Source organism: Terrapene carolina, unplaced genomic scaffold (genome assembly GCF_002925995.2).
Source record: "Terrapene carolina triunguis isolate 2854851 unplaced genomic scaffold, T_m_triunguis-2.0 Scaffold84, whole genome shotgun sequence".
Lineage (NCBI taxonomy): Eukaryota > Metazoa > Chordata > Testudines > Emydidae > Terrapene > Terrapene triunguis.
This window is the reverse complement of record NW_020664435.1, coordinates 18868977-18887285: the sequence shown is the minus strand read 5'-3', so window position 1 is coordinate 18887285 and position 18309 is coordinate 18868977. Positions and strand designations below refer to the sequence as shown.

Sequence of the window (18309 nt, the reverse complement as noted above, 5' to 3'; positions counted from 1 at the left end):
CCTGACCCCCTGCCCTGAGCCCCCTGCTGCACCCTGCATCCTGACCCTCTGCACTGAACCCCTGCTGCACCCCGCACCCGTCCTGCACCCCAACCCCCTACCCTGAGCCCCCTGCCGCACCCTGCACCCTGACCCCCTGCCGTACCCCTCACCCCTCCTGCACCCCACACCCTAACTCCCTGCCCTGAGCCCCCACCACACCCCACACCCCTCCTGCACCTCCTGGGGGCAGGGAGGAGGAGGAGTTGGGGTGGGGATTTCAGGGAAGGGGTTGGAATGGGGGCAGGGAAGGGGTGGGAAGAGGTGGGGCAGGGGCGGGGCCTCATGAAAGGGGTGGAGTGGGGGCGGGGAGGGAGGTGTCAGTAAATGCGGCCCTAGGGCCAATGTACTAGTCCTCATGTGGCCCTCGTGGTCATTTGAGTTTGAGACCCCTGCTCTAGAAGGAACAAGGGATGGGTGAAAGGGAGAGTGACTGAATGAAAAGCACTTCAGCTGAAAGCACTATGTAAATGTTAGTAGAGATTCTGGGTTTCAGTTTTAAATTTCAAACAGTCAATAAAAGGCCAAGCCTGCTATTTTTCAAGAACTCATTTTAAAAAATAAACACTATGGGGGAAAACTCAGGGGATGTCAAGATTCCTTTAAGCAGAATTAACATCCTGTGTCCACTGTAAGTTACTGTCTGAATCACTCCCTATGGCTTCTTTGTTGGTCACTAATAGCTGTGAGATCGGCAGCTTTTTTGGTGCGGCTCTCACAGTGTGGGAATGGAGGTTTCAAACAACAGATGAGACTGTATTTTAAAAACAGTCACCAGTAGTGGATGGCATAGCCCATTTCTGCTAGGGGAGATGAGGCCAGAGTGAAAGGTCTCTCTCTGAAAGGCGTGTGCAGGGGGCGGGGGTTGTTTTTGTTTTTTTTAATCTGCTTGTTATCAGGTAGGGAGAAGGATTGTATTTAAGACCCATTAGCAAATGACAGTTTTCACATATTACCCGATTACAGGCAACAGGTTCAAGGCTTGGTGTAATAGCACAAAACATCTCCAGCATGGGATTGTCTGTCATCATTTCTTTTATATATGGGTGGGAGATGACTCTGCTGATCCTAGTGATGGCACCGGTGCTCGCTGTGACTGGGATGCTGGAGACCAGTGCATTGACTGGATTTGCCAACCGAGATAAAAAGGAACTGCAACGAGCAGGAAAGGTAAAATACAGCTTCTTCAGAACACAGCTAATCGAATGGAACAAATGAAGAATAGAATCTCCTAATTCTAATCTGATCTGTGATGTGACCCCTCGAGGGTTTGTTTTCAATACACCACCTGTTTTTTTCATTTGTACAGTGCCTAGCACAACAGGGTCTCAGTCCATGACGAGGGCTCCCAGGTGCTATTGCAATACAAATGCATAATAATAATAGTTACTGTTCTAGTTTATATAGTTGGTGTGCATGCTAATACCCTACCAGCACTCTATTCTTATTTTTTCTAAAAAAGAATAAACCAATGCTCACATATACAAATGAACAAGAAATCACTCTTACTTACCGTTCAAGGACTCAGCGGAAGCACCTCCTCAGCCAGACCAGCGAATCTCAGCCTGACTTTACACATTTAGGTGTATATCTGGAGTTAGGAACATTGAAATAAAAGCACCTGCTTTTATTTCTGTGATTGAGCCTTTGCACAAACAAACCGGATATTTATTTTGCTGCATTCAATATATTACCACCATAAGTACAAGTAATTACATTCCTCTGTAAAAAAATGTTTACCAGTCCCAGACTACGTTGAGAAAGACCAGTGGTGATTTTTTTCCATCTCATTTTGTCTTTTGGTTTTTCTGTTTAATTAAAGGTAGCAACTGAAGCTGTGGAGAACATTAGAACAGTTGCTTCATTAACTAGAGAGAGCACTTTTGAACAAATGTATGAAGAAAACCTGCAGAAGCCATACAGGTCAGAAATGATTCATGTCATATTAAGCCAGGCAATCGCAGTGGTTATCAGTCATGTTGAGACCATGTGCAATGCCCTTTCCTCCATTGCAATTGTCCCTTTTCGTTCTTTTTCTATTTTATTTATCCATTTAAAATATTACATTAAGTTAAAAGTCTGCAGAGAAAAAAACAAAGGCAAACAAACAGCCATATTAATACATCATATGGCTGTTTTGTTAAGGAGGATATCAGCTTGAGGAAAGAATGAAAGAGCTTGCACCTCAAGTGTAATCTAGATAGTCCCTAAGGCATCAAATGTTGTTAGTGATGTATTCTAAACAAATTACAATATTTTTGTGTATCAGCATAATTTCTCTTAAACTCACTGAAAAGATGCTTGAGTGGGAAGACTGGGGTAGTTAAATATACAGTATAAATTTGCAGTTCTAGGATCCAATCCTGCAAACACTTATAAATCTGATTTCGGGCTCAGACTGGTATGTGGTTCTACAGGGAATTCTCTCAAGACCCAAGCGGTAGTGGATTAAGCACAGGTCCTGCTGATCTGTTGGTCTGAATCCTGGTTAGCATTGGCAAAACTGAACTGCTGTTAGAACTGGTGGGAATGTATTGGTAAATTTTCATTCTGTAGACATTGCATAGAGGTAGTGGAGGGGATAGATATCCTATCAGTCAACACAGGCCCAGACCACCCTTGGAGGCCTCTCTTCTCTCCTGTCCCAGAAAACCCTTGCCTCCCTAGTTTGATGCTGCATGATTTTATTCATGGAAGCAAGGTTATGTGTAAGTTTGTCCAGGATCAGACCTTTGGCTACAACTGTATGCTATATAGTTTTTTTTACAGTTTCATTTACCCATAACTGGACCCATAATTCTCCCTCATTCTTGCATTTCCACCACTGGAAGCAGTGTGGTGGTTTTAATGTAGACAAAGCTTGGGCATTTTTGACATCTATGCATGCTTTTAACTCTAGAGAAATTTGGGGTGTCTACTATGTGTGGCCTCTGTAGCATACCTGGGAGTGAAGCTGTACTAGCTACTGCATACATAAGCCCAGTTTCTCTCTGAACAAGTAGAATATCCCTCATATTTTTACAGTTGGTTCATGTTTTTTTGTAAATACTGTATGTTGCAGGAATGCTCAGAAGAAAGCTCAGATCTACGGTTCCTGTTACGCATTCAGCCAGGCTTTTATGTATTTCACCTATGCGGCAAGCTTTCGATTGGGGGCATACTTAATTACAGTTGGAAGAATGACCCCGGAGGGTGTTTTCACGTGAGTCTCATAAATGAACAAATATTCAAAGTGTGCCATTTTACACCTCCCCTTAGATCCCCGAGGAAATCCCCCAACACCCACCCTCTTCATCTCACAACACTGTCACGGAGATAAATTATTATCAGACTAGAAGGAGGCGAGTTTATTTTCTGTATTTATTATTGAAATACAACGACAGCTCCTAGTGGAGCACTTTAGTACCAGTGTCTGCTCCAAGGATTAGAGAGTTTTTGTGACAAGTTTTGTTAATTTCAGTAAATTCAGCATGTAAAATTGGTTTCAATTTTTGCACTAATGTTTCTTTGCATAAACAAACTTGGGCACTGGGTCTGCCTGCAGAGAGCGCCATAGAAGTCGATGATGCTCTGCTCAGGGATCCGTCCATGTGGACCTCTGCAGGATGGAGGCCCTGGGAAGTTATAATTTACTGCAGTATTCTTTGCTGCCTGTTTCTGTTGATTCGAATATATAGAGTTTTGCTTGGGGAAGGAAAAATGTGCTATTAAATTAAGGTTCTGTCATTGACCCAAAGAATATCCAAATTCTGATGTTATGGAATATAAACAAGCCCATTGGGGCAAATCCTGCTACAGGTACAGAGGACCAGGAGAGTTCAGCTGCATAACAAGGGGTAAAAGGGGTAGTGTTTGGGGGCTGCGTTCTGACAGCACAGAGCTCACTTCACAGCACCTCCCTATTCACCAGGGTACCTGGGGGCAGAGCAGCCATGGGCCAGGGAATGATTGGCACTTGCCCCCTGCCATCAACAGAGGGAGCCTTTAAAGGCCACAGAGACCCCATCAAACTTCAGCATCAAGGCTGAAGGAAATTCCTACATTCATATGTACCAAATGCACAGGGGCGCTGGAACAATTTGTACGTGAGGGTGCTGAGAGCCATTGAACCAAACGGTAAAGCTGTATATAATGGAAACTGCTTCAAGCCAAGGGGTGCGGCTGCACCCCCAGCACCTTAGTTCCAGCACCTATGCCAATGCACAGTATTCAGGCTGCGCATTGGAGCCCGGATACAGCAACCAAATCATGTGCTTAATTGCACCTAGATGTGAGGTTTTGGATCTTAAGATTAAAATGGGGGGGGGGGTTAAAAAGAAATGATTTTACAATTAAAACCACTTGAAAACAGCTTCTCAGTTTATGGCAGTATTTATCCCTGCATTAGACATTCACTTCTGCAGAACAGATCTGCCTTCTCTCCGGTTACCCTGTCACATTTTGTGGTATGGGGCAGGAAAATGTGGGGATAGTTTTTACTGGGAAACAAGTCTTAGGCATATTCCATTTTTGGAGCAAAGTCATTACGTTGATGACACATCTTTGGAGCCTGCCTAGATCTGGTGTCACAGTCTGGCAGCACGTCTTATTTATTCTTTCTGTGCCTAATCATATATGCTAATAATGTTTGGGGAGTTATTGGCAACAGAGGTCAGACAGAGCTGCGTGGCAGATGATCAAGAATTTAAAACAGCCACCCAGGAGGGGGAGAGACAGACAGAGAAATTACATTAATGAAGATGGTTAAGTATTGAGCATGGCTGTTCATGACAGAGATGTGGTGGTAGAGGAATATGGCCACTGAAGAGACAGAGAAGCGAGTTCTGTTGATGGCCAGAGTACAGCACACAGGTACCTGGAAAGAGAGGGTTCCTCTCACTAGTGAGCCAAAGATCTATTACTGAACCATTAAAATTAATGAATATAGGGGCTGGGTCTCTTCTTGCTGACACTGGTGTAAATCAGGAGTACCGCTGTTGCAGTTGGTAGTGTGTTGAAATCAGAATCTGGCCCAACATCTCTTGTGCTGCTTTTCTTTACATCTGAAAATGATGCCGTCTGGTTAAGGCACATGCCGGTGCTAGCTAGCCTGGTTATTCGCATAACTTGCAAGAAGAACTGAGAGAGAGAGAGCTTGCTTCTTTTGTCACCTTCCTCACACCCACCAACCCAAAATGGTGATGAGGCATAGGGCAAGCACTCATAATCCTAGACCAAAGATGTCCAAATGTTCCCTAGCTGAAGGCCTCATTATAAATTTGCCAAAAGCATAGGGGCTTTCAGACACACAATGGAGTATCTGTATCTATCATCCTCTTCTCCCCGTCCCCCCAATGTGAACTTTTTAAATATAAATTTAAAATTTCTTGGCAGACACAAGGCCTGATGTGGATGCTGGGAAACTACAGTGTCTCCAATACTTCTAAGTATAAACCACCATATAAACCACAGCATCTGTGTGGCAATTGCTGATATTTTTCTTTAGTAATGGAATTATCTGAATTGGTATCACTCACCTCAAAGCAGAATTCTAGACATTTTATGATCCCATTTGAATCTGCTTGGGTTTTGCCCCAACATTTTATTATATATCCAAATGTATCTCCCCCTTGAATCTAATTTAAAAACTTTCCTTTACAAATATTATGATTTATTTTGATTAAATGAAGCCAGGTCACATTTTTAGGCTGCAAAGGTGTTCTGTAATCTGTTGGTACATCAACAAATCTTAATAAACACTCCAATAACACATTAGTAAGTGGATTGCTCAGATAATTAAAAGTAATCATATCTTTACAGTAACTGCAGGAGTCATTAGTGACACTGACCCAGTATTTCCAGAAGATAACTGTCTACCATGATAGTATTGAGAGTTGCATTTCAAATCAGTCCCATCACCAGGAGGCTCAGCAAGTGATAGAGAAATCTGTGAAAATCTTGTCCTCAAATTTGTCAGAGAAAAGAGAAGCTGTTTGCCACAATGTTGTGCTGACAGAGAAACACCTGATTATGATCAGGGCCAGCTCTAGGTTTTTTGCCGCCCCAAGCAAAAAAAATTTGGCTCCCCCCCCCCGCCCTGGGCTCTCACCCCCCCCACCACCACCAGTGCCGTCCCCCACCCTCACCCCCTGCCGCCCCAGCCCTGGGCTCTCTCTTCCCCCCCCACACACCCGCACTCCCTGCTGCCCCAGCCCTGGGCTCCCCCCACCAGTGCTGACTCCGCCCGCTCCCCCCTCGCCTCCAGCTGGTCCGGTGCTGGCAGGGTCGGGGTAAGCAGCGGGGCTCCCGGGGTAAGCAGCGGGGCTCCCGGGCCGCGCCTCAGCCCAGGGTCCCTCCAGCCAGGGCTCCCGCCTCCAGGACCGGCCGGGACCCGGGAAGGCAGAGCCGGGGGACCGCCCCAGCAGGGGGCTGAGAAGCTGGGGCAGGGTAGCCCCAGAGGGAGCAGAGCCCCAGAGAGTGGGACACGGGCCCCACATTGCAGCGCCCCGCCTCTATGGCCCCACTGCTGCTTCTGGCCACCCTGCCGCAGTCCCTGGGCGGCTCGGGCCGCTTCGCTCAGCCCCGGCTTCAGCACTGGGGGCGGCTGCCCTGCAGCACCTGCAGGCAGCTCCGTGTGCCCCGCGGGGTGGCCCCCAGCCCAAGTGTCCCCCGCTTGGAGCCTGCCTGGCCCAGCCACAAGGTGCAGCACTGCTCCCCCGTGGTGCGAACCGCAGCAGCCCCAGGGCGCCCCCCCATGCATGACACGCTGCTGCTGCCAGGGCCGGCTCTAGGCTTTTGCAAAAAAAAAAAGATGGCCGGAATGCCGCCCTGAAAATGTGCCGCCCCAAGCACGTGCTTGGTTTGCTGGTGCCTAGAGCCAGCCCTGATTATGATGAAAAGGAGAATTGTGATAGGGAAGAAGCATCATGAAGTTTTAAAATCCCATTAATGGTAGAGATGTCTTTTATCCCTGTGAGACCTTTACACAGTTGAGAAATGCTGAAGGGTCCAAGAGGGGGAATATTCTGTAAAGGCTTTCAATAAGCTTTTGACAATGCCCCTCACAAGAGGCGGTTAAAAAAATGAAGTAGCCTCAAGGTCAGAGATAAAGTTGTCATGGATTAGAAACTGCTTCAGAGACAGAATACTAAGAATAAGAATAAATGATCAGTTTTTAACCCGCAAAGAATTTTACCAGTGGGGTGCCATGAGGTTTAATACTAGGACTGGTGTTAATAAGTAATATGGCGAAGGAGTGAGCAGATGACACACACTGGAAAAGAATGTGAGGAACTCCAGAGGGACTTAACTTCAGAGAGCAGGTTCACTTTAGAGAACATTATCCTTTATGGGTTGGGTTTTCACCTTCCTCTAAAGCCTTTGCTTCTGGCCACTGTTGGAGACAGGACAGTGGAGTAGATGAGCATGAGCATGGACATGGACATGTCAGCTGGCATGTCATGGAACTCATATTTCAAAAATATGTGGCATTATTTGAAGTTAAAGCAAAATACAGCCACTTTTATTAACCGCCTGTTCCAAGCACTAGCCATGTGTTGTCCTATTGGGTTTCAGTAGGCATAATAGCATATAGAAAACTGAGGGCTCTCTGGATGGTACATCCTGCCACAGTTGCAGGAGAGGGACAGGTTGGTTTTATGCTGAAAATGATCGTCTTTCTGACACCCACTGTGCTTTAGAAAAGTGGCTATTTTCCTGGCAATGCCTGCTGTGTTTTGCAGTAGACAATGAGAAACCAGAGTCATAACAGCAGGAACAAGCCAACAATAAAGTATGCTAATGGGTGATATTCTGTCAGCAAGGGCTTTCACAATATTGGATCAGATTACCTCAGGAAGCTGGGAAGTGTAGGTTTTCTGGCAGCTAAAATTTGCCCAGTGAAGTGTGCCAACACTACCACAGCACCTATTCCTCCTGGTCAAGAAGGGTTGACAGCTAGCATATCCCCAACATAGGGTGGTGTTTGCTGGAGAGGTGGTGAAATCAAAGCAATATGCTGATTCAGAACATCGCTTTGATAGTCTTGGTATGACAGGGCACCTGCAAAGCAGGCTGCACTTTTAAAACTGCCTTACCTGACTCCCATCGGAGCACAGCGGGCATGATGCACTCCTGATTTCATCATTTTGTGTAGACACATTCATTGCCAGCTTCCAACAGGATGGTTGATGATGAAGCAAATCTAGCAATTCCTCTGGAAGAGGAGCTTATAGTTTTGTTGTTTTTATAGAAAAATTATTTCACTGATTTTTATTTTTATTTTACAAAACATTTAGGGATGATTCATTTTTTGTAGCATTGCCCTCTACTTGAAATCAGTGGAATATTTTCACTGCAATATGTGTTTGTCAAAAGGCGTTTATCGCTACAAAACTTTCATCTGGAAGGCTTATGGGGCTCAGAGAAAAGGGTGGAGAAAGAATAGCGAGTTGGTTAGGCCATTCACCTAAGCTGTGAGAGATCAAGCTGCAAGTCTCCACTCTGTCTGATTTTAAAGTGATCTGGGATGAAGAGCTCTGCTCCGAATCAGGCAGAGCAGGAACTTAAATGTGAGTCTCACACAGCAGTGACCTAGACCTCCAGCTATAGAGTGACATACCCCTCCTTTCAGGAAAAGGTTTTATTTTTATTCTAATGCAGAACGAAAGAATTGGAAACCTCAAAAGTTGCTGTGAAACGGAATTGTTGTCCTCCAGTCAGCCATAGAAGCTAGTCCCTCAGGGACTGTACATGGCTCATCCAGCAGGTCCTCTTCCGTACTATTATTTACCAATTTGACACTTGAAGTAGCACGTACAGGAAAGATTGTGTGGAGCACATGTATGCTGACAGGAGCCAGACTGTGCAGATAAGCTCTTTTGAAAGAGAGAAAGTATTGGTACCCAGTCAGAAACCATGCAAGTATTGGGAAACTGCCCTGTTCCCCATTGTCTTTCTTTGTATTGTATGCGCACCCTCTTGCCTAACTGTAATCTGACCTAAACTGAGTGTGATAATCCTCATGAAGGAATACTGTGTTTGCCTGCTTTATATAAGATGTATTGTGCAGTTCTCTTCTTTAACTTATAAGAAAATAAGAGCCCCACGTCACGGAAATGATGGCTGAACAGGGTCTTTGAAATTATAGGTCAGGAACAATAAAGGTCTTGTTAGGATTACACGTAATCTTTGCTATTAAATTAAGATTCTGTTTGTGGAAGATAATGGCTCAGGTTTGAGTGAACACAAGAGAAATACAAGATGAATGGTCCACATGTTTTAAAATGCCCCATTTTTGTTGTTGTTGAAACTAACTATTAATGGGCCTTATGTTTCCAGAGCGCTTTAGGCCCGACATTTTCAAAAATGTTTTTGGTGCCCAACGTGAGATACATTAATAGGGCCTGACTTTTAGAAGGCATATGTTCATCTTATATACTTAGCTTCTAGCTGATAATTAATATTATAAAATGAAGATTGTGATCTAGAACCCAGTTTACAAGATCAAAAGATCAAGCTCTTCATGTATCTGCTTAAAACATGATTTTTAGTCTCTTTAGTCTTTCACTCAGAGTAGATTTATTATTAAATTATTATAACCTCTGCTTTTTATAACGTAAAACATGAGGTATGGATAACTGGCCTTAAAATCAGTGCTTAAACCTGATCGTATATAATATATGCAAAAATTCTTGAAGCACATGTCTACTATATGCTCTATTCAGATTATAGTGTCTTCTTGCAAATGCCTGTGGCAAAATCAGTTTAAGCATCAGTGCTGTTCATGTGGATATATTAAACATTATTTTTGCTGATACGGGGCTTTAATTTTTATTTATAATGTATTTATTTTGGAAGGGAATGTAAAAGGTTAATGTATTTCTGAAATGTTATGCAGTTATTTATTTGATAGCACCTAAAATTGTACTAGATACTTCACAGGTAAACGACACGTGATTCCTGTCCTGATTAACTTAACAATCTAACTATCCGAGGACACAAGTGAGAGCTGTAAACAGTGGAGGCAGAGGAATAAGGAAGGCAGGCAAGAAATTTGCAACAATAAAACCACAGGAGTATTCAGTTTAGTTGTGCTCTCAACCTGATAATTTAATAATATGGGCCAGATTCTTGGGTCTGGCCCATACAAGTACACTATTTTTAAAGGGGATTTCTCTATCCCATCTCTAGCTGAGAAAAAGGGAAAAGATTCCCATCCAGCCATTGGACATAGTCTAAATTTTAATATTGACCCAATCCTGCTCTATAATCCCATACATATTATTATTTAATTCCACTAAATTACAAACCAAACTATCCCTTTATACATAATTTTCCCTGCATCCTCCAGGATCCAGTCCTCACTTCTCCCTCATAGAGCAAATCCTAGCTGTGTTAGTCTCACAATGTTTTGCTGTATTTTTTTACAAATTTAAGCAGTTATGATACAATGTCAACTAAGAAAGTGCAGCCATTCCTGTACGATTTTATTAATTAATTGATTTTTACATTAAGAATCTATCAACTCCCAGTTTTTACCAGAATTCCCAGCTCCTAAAGAGCCTGATCTCCTGTAGCTATCCGGGCTTACAGAACCTCCTATTTCAATTTCTCTTCCCTCAAAGACCTGGGTCTTAGTATCTCCAGTCATGCATTACATGCATGCATGACAAAAGGACAATCAGTTAGAGAACGCGTAAGCCTCTAGAGTTCTGGTTTTGCCACTGCTGCTCTCCAGCAGGGTGAGAAGCACTTGAGGTGAAGAGTTCCTGAGCCCTAGCAAGGTCCTTCCCTCTTGCTCTTCCTGCCTTGAGTCCCGGTGGTGCCACTGACATTGTTGCTCCCCAGTGAGAGATCTGGGGGGAACTAAAGGACCCCCATGGATTATCCCTGTCCATCCTGAATCCCTACAGAGCTACTGCAGCTGCTGTTTTATGCAGAGGTGCAGGGGATATGATGGGCTCCTGGGTCACAAGGCAAAGCCCAATGTCATCCTTGTACTTGAAAATACAACCTGCAGTGGTTGTTTGCTTATGCTGGTTGTTAGAGGGGAAAGAGGTGTCTTGCACTGATTTCCTTTACTACTTAAATGTCTGCTACATGTCATGACCTTTGAGACACTAGCGCTTCTGTTGCTTTTGCCTCGCAGAATGAAGCTGGCATCTAACCAGAAGTTACTGTGTTTTCCTTCCTATAGAGTTTTTTCTGCAATTACATATGGTGCTATGGCACTTGGCGAGACGTTAACCTTTGCACCTGAATATGCCAAAGCCAAATCAGGGGCCGCACACTTGTTTGCTCTGTTTGAAAGGACACCAGCCATTGATAGCTACAGCCAAGAAGGAGAAAAACCAGTGAGTGCAACTTCAGTTCTAAATGTACTCCACATGTCCTTGTTGCTAGCAATTATCTCACCTCATTGAAACTTCTGTTTAGAATAAAGAAAGAGAGGCTGGAAGGGTGGGTATTTTGGGCTATCGTGGAGTGACAAGCCTTTTATCCATTCATCTCAGTGCTATTGTTGTTTATATTACAGCTGTGCTCAAAATGTACTAACACCTAATAATAAGTGACCTGTTAGTGACTGATTATATCCCTGCTAAGTTGTACACTGTAGCAAATATATGAAATCTTGTGCTCCTAATACTGTCACCCTTGTTTTCTTCTTCATCATCCTCTGTTGTGGTCTACACCACCTGTCCTGTCCTGTCCCATATTTAGGCTCTGATCCTGCAACGTGTTCTACACAGGCAGACCCTTAGGCTAGGTCTACACTACAGCGGGGGTCCGACCTAAGATACGCAACTTCAGCTACGTGAATACCGTAGCTGAAGTTGCGTATTTTAGGTCGACTTACTTGGCTGTGAGGACGGGGGAAAGTCGACCGCTGCCGCGCTGCCGTCGACTCCGCTGCCGCCTCTTGCCGCGGTGGATTTCCGGAGTCGACGGCAGAGCGATCAGGGATCGATTTTATCGCGTCTTCACTAGACGCGATAAGTCGATCCCAGAAAACCGATTGCCTGCCGCTGGACCCTCCGGTAAGTGTAGACAAGCCCTTACACTGCACCCACCCACAATGGGGAGTGGGCCGCCTGTGCCGAGCAAGTTGCAGTAGCAGGGCCTTATGCTGTAAATTTTTTGGGACAGGGACTGGCTTTTATCTTATGTTTGTACAATGTCTAGTATAACAGGCCCCCAATCCTAATGGTGGCATCTGGTTGCTACTGTGATACTAAAGATGAAATCCTTGACACACACAAAGGTCACAATCTAAAAAGACAATAATCAGAACAAGGATGACCTAGTCAAGGTGGGTTGTTCATGAGACACTGAGCCCCTTCCTCATTCTTTGGTTCTGGTGATGCCCATATAGCAGGTGACATTAGATTAAATAATTTTTGTGTTTGAAGATGGATGGGTATCACTATGTTTTGGTACAACTTCAGTGGGAATACCCTCTGCAGACAGTGACAGAATCGGACCGTGAATGAGCCATATGTTTTAAATCACAAGTCTTACAGAACCCTTTGGGGGTGGGCATATGTCTGTGTTGTGTTAAGCAATTTAAAACCAGCTAAGTCCTGAAAGAACATAGCACATTACCATATACGGAGACAGAATCAGCTGCTACCATTGTCTTCCATGCTAAGACTGAGAAACTTCTTTTCCTGGAAATGTAAGCATGGTGTCCAAGACCTAAAATTAAAGATTGATTATAGTAGAATAAAATTTGAAGAACAGTTAATAAGTGTTATTCGGAACAGTTAGTCACCATCACACCCACACCAGCATTGTCAGGACAGTTTAGAAATCTGTTGGTGAAAATAATAGAACAGGGCATCTGAGTACAACCAGGACATTTCTGGAATATGTCTGTAATAAATATTTAACTTGACTTATGTGTTTTTAAGGCAAATGTTTAAAGAAGTCTTCTGTTTAAGTTTTAGAACACATGTGACATGAAAGCATTGCCCATCTCTTCTCACAGGCTACATTCAGAGGAGGTTTAGAGTTCCGTGAAGTGTCTTTCACTTATTCATCTCGCCCAGATGTTCCCATCCTGCAAGGCTTGTCGCTTCAGATTGAAAGAGGACAAACCGTGGCATTTGTTGGCAGCAGTGGATGTGGGAAAAGCACTTCTGTTCAGCTTTTACAGAGATTCTATGACCCTCTCACAGGGCAAGTGGTAAGACTAAATTTTGATAATATCTGCACTGGTGATTTTATTGTCGTTTTTCTAACCACATGTTCCTACTTAAGCTTTACTGCTATTTTAAAAACCCCAGTGACCAAGCTGCAGTGAACTGAGGCCAGCTGGGATGCCTGATCTTATATTGATTCAGTGACTACTGAGCACAGCATGTCATGCAGGTTTTGTGGTCATTAGGTCAAATTCTGCCATATTGTACCGATTACAGCTGGAGTGAGTAAGCAGATTAGAAATTTTGCTTTATTGCTTCTTCCGCTGGGCTTTTTCATTGTCAGTATCCCACATAACATCTCTTTTCCAGAACTAGGACCACAAACATCAATGGTAAATTTTAAAAAAAATAACATCTCACAGTTTTTAGTCATTGGGAAAAGCGGTCGTCTTATCACTGACCTAAAGGAAATGTTACTTTTGGAAACTGTAAATGTAATCTCATGGAGAATGACTGACTATTGACCAAGAAGAGTCCTCTTTGAGTTGCTAATGAACTGGCATCAGAAAACAATGTTTCTTGTAGTGCTACTCCACTTAAGAGATGGGCAGTACAAATCAGCTGATCCAGGCCTGATACACCCGCAAGATCCCCAAACTTTGTGACTCCACCCTTTTGGAAATACACAGGTGGAAAACACATGGCTCTCAAATTCATTACACAACCCCAATCCACTTGCATTTAGTTGGAGTAATCAACCTTTGCAGTCACTTTGTGCTATGTTTATCCTTAAAACTTGCCTACACCAGAAATCTGCAGCAGTTTAACATAAATTAGTTTTTTAATCAATATATTTAAGCTGATGCAACCCCCTGCATTGACTTATTTCATTTTAAGATTGGCTTATTGTGGTTTAGCTTTAACCTGTTCCCAGTGGACTTAAGCTAACTCCCACGGTCTCCCCTCTAACCCAGCCACGTGGTGCATCATGAGAGATACAATATAGCCAGGGAGCTGGCCCAAAAGGGGACATGAGGCACAAAGCTACAACTCCCATTAGGCACTGCTGCACATTAGGACGATGCAGGTTAATGTCAAACTAAGTCAAAACAAAACATTGTAACACTTTCAAATGAAAATTTTTCAGAACTTTTCATTTCGTGAAAAAAAAAATGATATTTTGACTTTTCATTCTGATTTTGGGATGAAAACAAATGTCAAAATATTGGAATTTCCCACGAGATGGAAATTTCAGGTTTTGCTCAGCTCTCATCAGAACCAACGCTGTAAAAACTAATGACATAATCAACACACTTATTAAAATCAAGATATAGGAGCTCTATACTGAATGAGTCAGCTGACATCAGGAGGTTGCTGGTGCTGTGAAGTCTTCTCACCTGTTGCTCTGTCTGGAGGGGTTTCCAGAGGGGTTCGATATTCATTGCTATTAACTCTTGATAGTTCCTTGAGAATTAACATTGCAAGAACTATCAGAATTGTAATGTTTGTGAATAAAGTCTGATTGAAATATCAGATACCAAATTTTGACATTTGTTGTTGTTGGCAGCTGTTTGATGGCATCAATGCAAAACATTTGAATATCCAGTGGCTACGCTCTCAAATAGGAATAGTCTCCCAAGAGCCAGTGCTTTTTGACTGCAGCATAACTGAGAATATTGCCTATGGGGATAACAGTCGGAATGTACCATTGGATGAGATACAAGAAGTAGCAAAAGCAGCAAATATTCATTCTTTTATAGAAGAACTTCCTGAGGTAATCAAGTGACTCAAGTCTTAGAATATATCAAATATCAAGGTACTGGAAGGTCTGATGATTTTGATATTACAGCACTATTATCCTTATGTAGTTTTCAACATTATTGAAATAGGAATGTTTGATTTAATGTTGAAATACTACTTTGCTTTTTTAAGTGAGATGTACTATTCCATGGGATTGTCCCCATCACCAGTAGGTCAATAGCTGAGGCACAGTAAGTGCACAAGATCAGTAGCAAGGGAGGGTATGTCTCTGCATTGCTCCCAACCTCACACCATGGTCTGAGCCACAATGGGAAATCCAGTAATACTCCAGAATAGATTTTCTACTCTTTCTTACACAAAATTTAGAGGAGGGGTGGTGGGTGAAAGGAAACCTGTAGATTTATTTTTAATTCCACCTATAGTTGCAATGTAATGTAAACAATTAACCTCTTGCTTCATCAACTGTATGTTTTTATAACAGAAATACAACACGCGGGTTGGAGATAAAGGAACACAGCTCTCGGGTGGCCAGAAACAACGAATAGCTATCGCAAGGGCTCTTCTTCGGCAACCAAAAATTTTGTTGTTAGATGAGGCCACTTCTGCTCTTGATAATGAGAGTGAAAAGGTAACTTGCCTATGTTTTAATAATAGTGTACAAGAATGTGTATCCATGGACTGGAGGCAATAGTATGGAAACCAACAATAGTACTAAGGAAAGGACAAACATCCCACTTATTTTCATGTAGCATTTAGTTTGAAGCTTGGAGTGGGGTGGGTCATGCAGTATCAGACTCGGCCAGCTTTCTGATGGCTAAGTAGGGATCACAGCATCCATCATCCCCTCTGGGGTATTTTCCTTTTCTTTTCATAACACAGTGTTAGTTGCTGTGGTGCTGAACTGCACGTGAAGGGGATGCAAGCACTAGAAGCAAGTTCTGTGTGCGTTTTAGTTTGGAAATAATCTCCTAGTGTGGTGGGGGGTTAGAACATAAGAACGGCCGTACTGGGTCAGACCAAAGGTCCATCTAGCCCAGTATCCTGTCTACCGACAGTGGCCAATGCCAGGTGCCCTAGAGGGAGTGAACCTAACAGGTAATGATCAAGTGATCTCTCTCCTGCCATCCATCTCCACCCTCTGACAAACAGGTTCATTTGTCTTCTGGTTTTTGAACACTTGAGTTTAGCTACTCTACATTTTTTTTTCCCACTATCAGACTCTGCTTTATTGCTATTTTGTGCTCCCACCTTTAGCTAACGTCTAACCTGGCTGCTGCAGTCATGCAGTGCTCTCCAGCTTGCTAATTCAGATCATTTCACATTCATCTCCACTCTTCCCCCCACCCCTCTCTAGTATCTTCCTTGAAGGAAGAGAATTGCAGCTGTGTTTGTACAGGCAGTGCAGTGCCTAAGATTATTTTATGAACTAATGAGATTACTTGCTCAGGAATGTTTTAAGACTACTGTAGACCTTGCTGAAGCCTGCTCACTACCACTTAATACAGCATTTCACTGCTTAAGGTCACAGTAGCACGTCATGCTCTTCTGTAATTTAGCTGGACATGCCTGCTAATATCACATATATTTAATAAGTGTTATAGAAGAATAACTGTACAAATAAGACTGTACATTCTGAATCAGTAACCAGTTGAACTTGCATTATTTCACTTATTTGAACTGAGATGGGTACAGTAATTCTCAAAATGAACTTAAAAGTAGTGATTGATGAGACAACTGGCTCTGAGGATATGGGGAAATGGATATAGACGTGATATATCTTGACTTTAGCAAAGCTTTTGATACGGTCTCCCACAGTATTCTTGCCAGCAAGTTAAAAATGTATGGATTGGATGAATGGACTACGAGGTGGATAGAAAGCTGGCTACATTGTCAGGCTCAACAGGTAGTGATCAACGGCTCGATATCTAGTTGGCAGCCGGTATCAAGCGAAGTGCCCCAGGGGTCGATCATGGGGCTGGTTTTGTTCAACATCTTTATTAATGATCTGGATGATGGGATTAATTGCACCCTCAGCAAGTCCACAGATGACACTAAACTGGGGGGAGAGATAGATACGCTAGAGGGTAGGGATAGGGTCCAGAGTGACCTAGACAAATTGGAGGATTGGGCCAAAAGAAATCTGATGTGGTTCAACAAGGACAAGTGCAGTTAGGACAGAAGAATCCCATGCACTGCTACAGGCTGGGGACCAACTGGCTAAGCAGCAGTTCTGCAGAAAAGGCCCTGGGGATTACAGTGGACGATAAGCTGGATATGAGTCAGCAGTGTGCCCTTGTTGCCAAGAAGGCCAACGGCATATTGGGCTGTATTAGTAGGAGCATTGCCAGCAGATCGAGGGAAGTGATTATTCCCCTCTATTCGGCACTGGTGACGCCACACCTGGAGTATTGCATCCAGTTTTGGTCCCCCCATTACAGAAGGGATGTGGACAAATTGGAGAGAGTCCAGCGGAGGGCAACGAAAATGATTAGGGGGCTGGGGCATATGACTTACAAGGAGAGGCTGAGGGAACTGGGGTTATTTAGTCTGGAGAAGAGAAGAGTGAGGGAGGATTTGATAGCAGCCTTCAACTACTTGAAGGGGGGAGTTCCAAAGGGGATGGAGCTCGGCTGTTCTCAGTGGTGGCAGATGACAGAACAAGAAGCAGTGGTCTCAAGTTGCAGCGGGGGAGGTCTAGGTTGGATATTAGGAAACACTATTTCACTAGGAGGGTAGTGAAGCACTGGAATGGGTTACCTAGGCAGGTGGTGGAATCTCCATCCGTACAGGTTTTTAAGGCCCGGCTTGACAAAGCCTTGGCTGGGATGATTTAGTTGGTGTTAGTCCTGCTTTGAGCAGGGGATTGGACTAGGTGGCCTCCTGAGGTCTCTTCCAACCCTAATATTCTATGATTCTATGATTACAGTGGTGTGAGATAAAAACATTGGAAATCCAACAGAATCATGTGAGATTCTCCAGAACGTGGATTCTCCCTAGACCTTGGCACAGCCACAGCAGGTCACTACGAAAAGGCCAGATGTTCGTAACCTGACTCTCACTGAGTAGCACCTTACTCCACAAGTAGCCTCACTGAAATCAGTGGTGACAGTGTATGGCCCTGTGACAAAGTTCCTCCTCTATCTTGGTGGGTCCTGCGCTTATTGGCAGATTTTCTTGCCAGGGCCGGCTCCAGGCACCAGCCCACCAAGCTTGTGCTTGGGGCGGCACCTGGAGGGGGGCGGCGCGGCGCTCTGGCCGCCAGGGAGAGCGGGGCCACGGCCGGGCTCGCCGCCCTCTCGCCGCCCTGCCCCCTGCGCTCTGGCCGCCGGGGGGAGAGCGGAGCCCCCGCCGGGGCTCACCGCCCTCCCCCCGGGGCTCCGGCCGCCCT

At 44.1% G+C, this 18309-nt stretch overlaps 1 protein-coding gene across 1 annotated transcript in view; it reads left to right on the top strand.

Moving 5' to 3' along the window:
* The window catches only part of ABCB5 (ATP binding cassette subfamily B member 5), a 58307-nt gene that overhangs the window by 37642 nt on the left and 2356 nt on the right, over positions 1-18309 (top strand). The window contains exons 20-26 of the mRNA XM_026649419.1: positions 1006-1209; positions 1862-1962; positions 3101-3241; positions 11216-11372; positions 13007-13204; positions 14728-14934; positions 15403-15549. Coding sequence (XP_026505204.1) covers positions 1006-1209; positions 1862-1962; positions 3101-3241; positions 11216-11372; positions 13007-13204; positions 14728-14934; positions 15403-15549 — 1155 coding nt within the window. The remainder of the gene's footprint in view (positions 1-1005; positions 1210-1861; positions 1963-3100; positions 3242-11215; positions 11373-13006; positions 13205-14727; positions 14935-15402; positions 15550-18309) is intronic.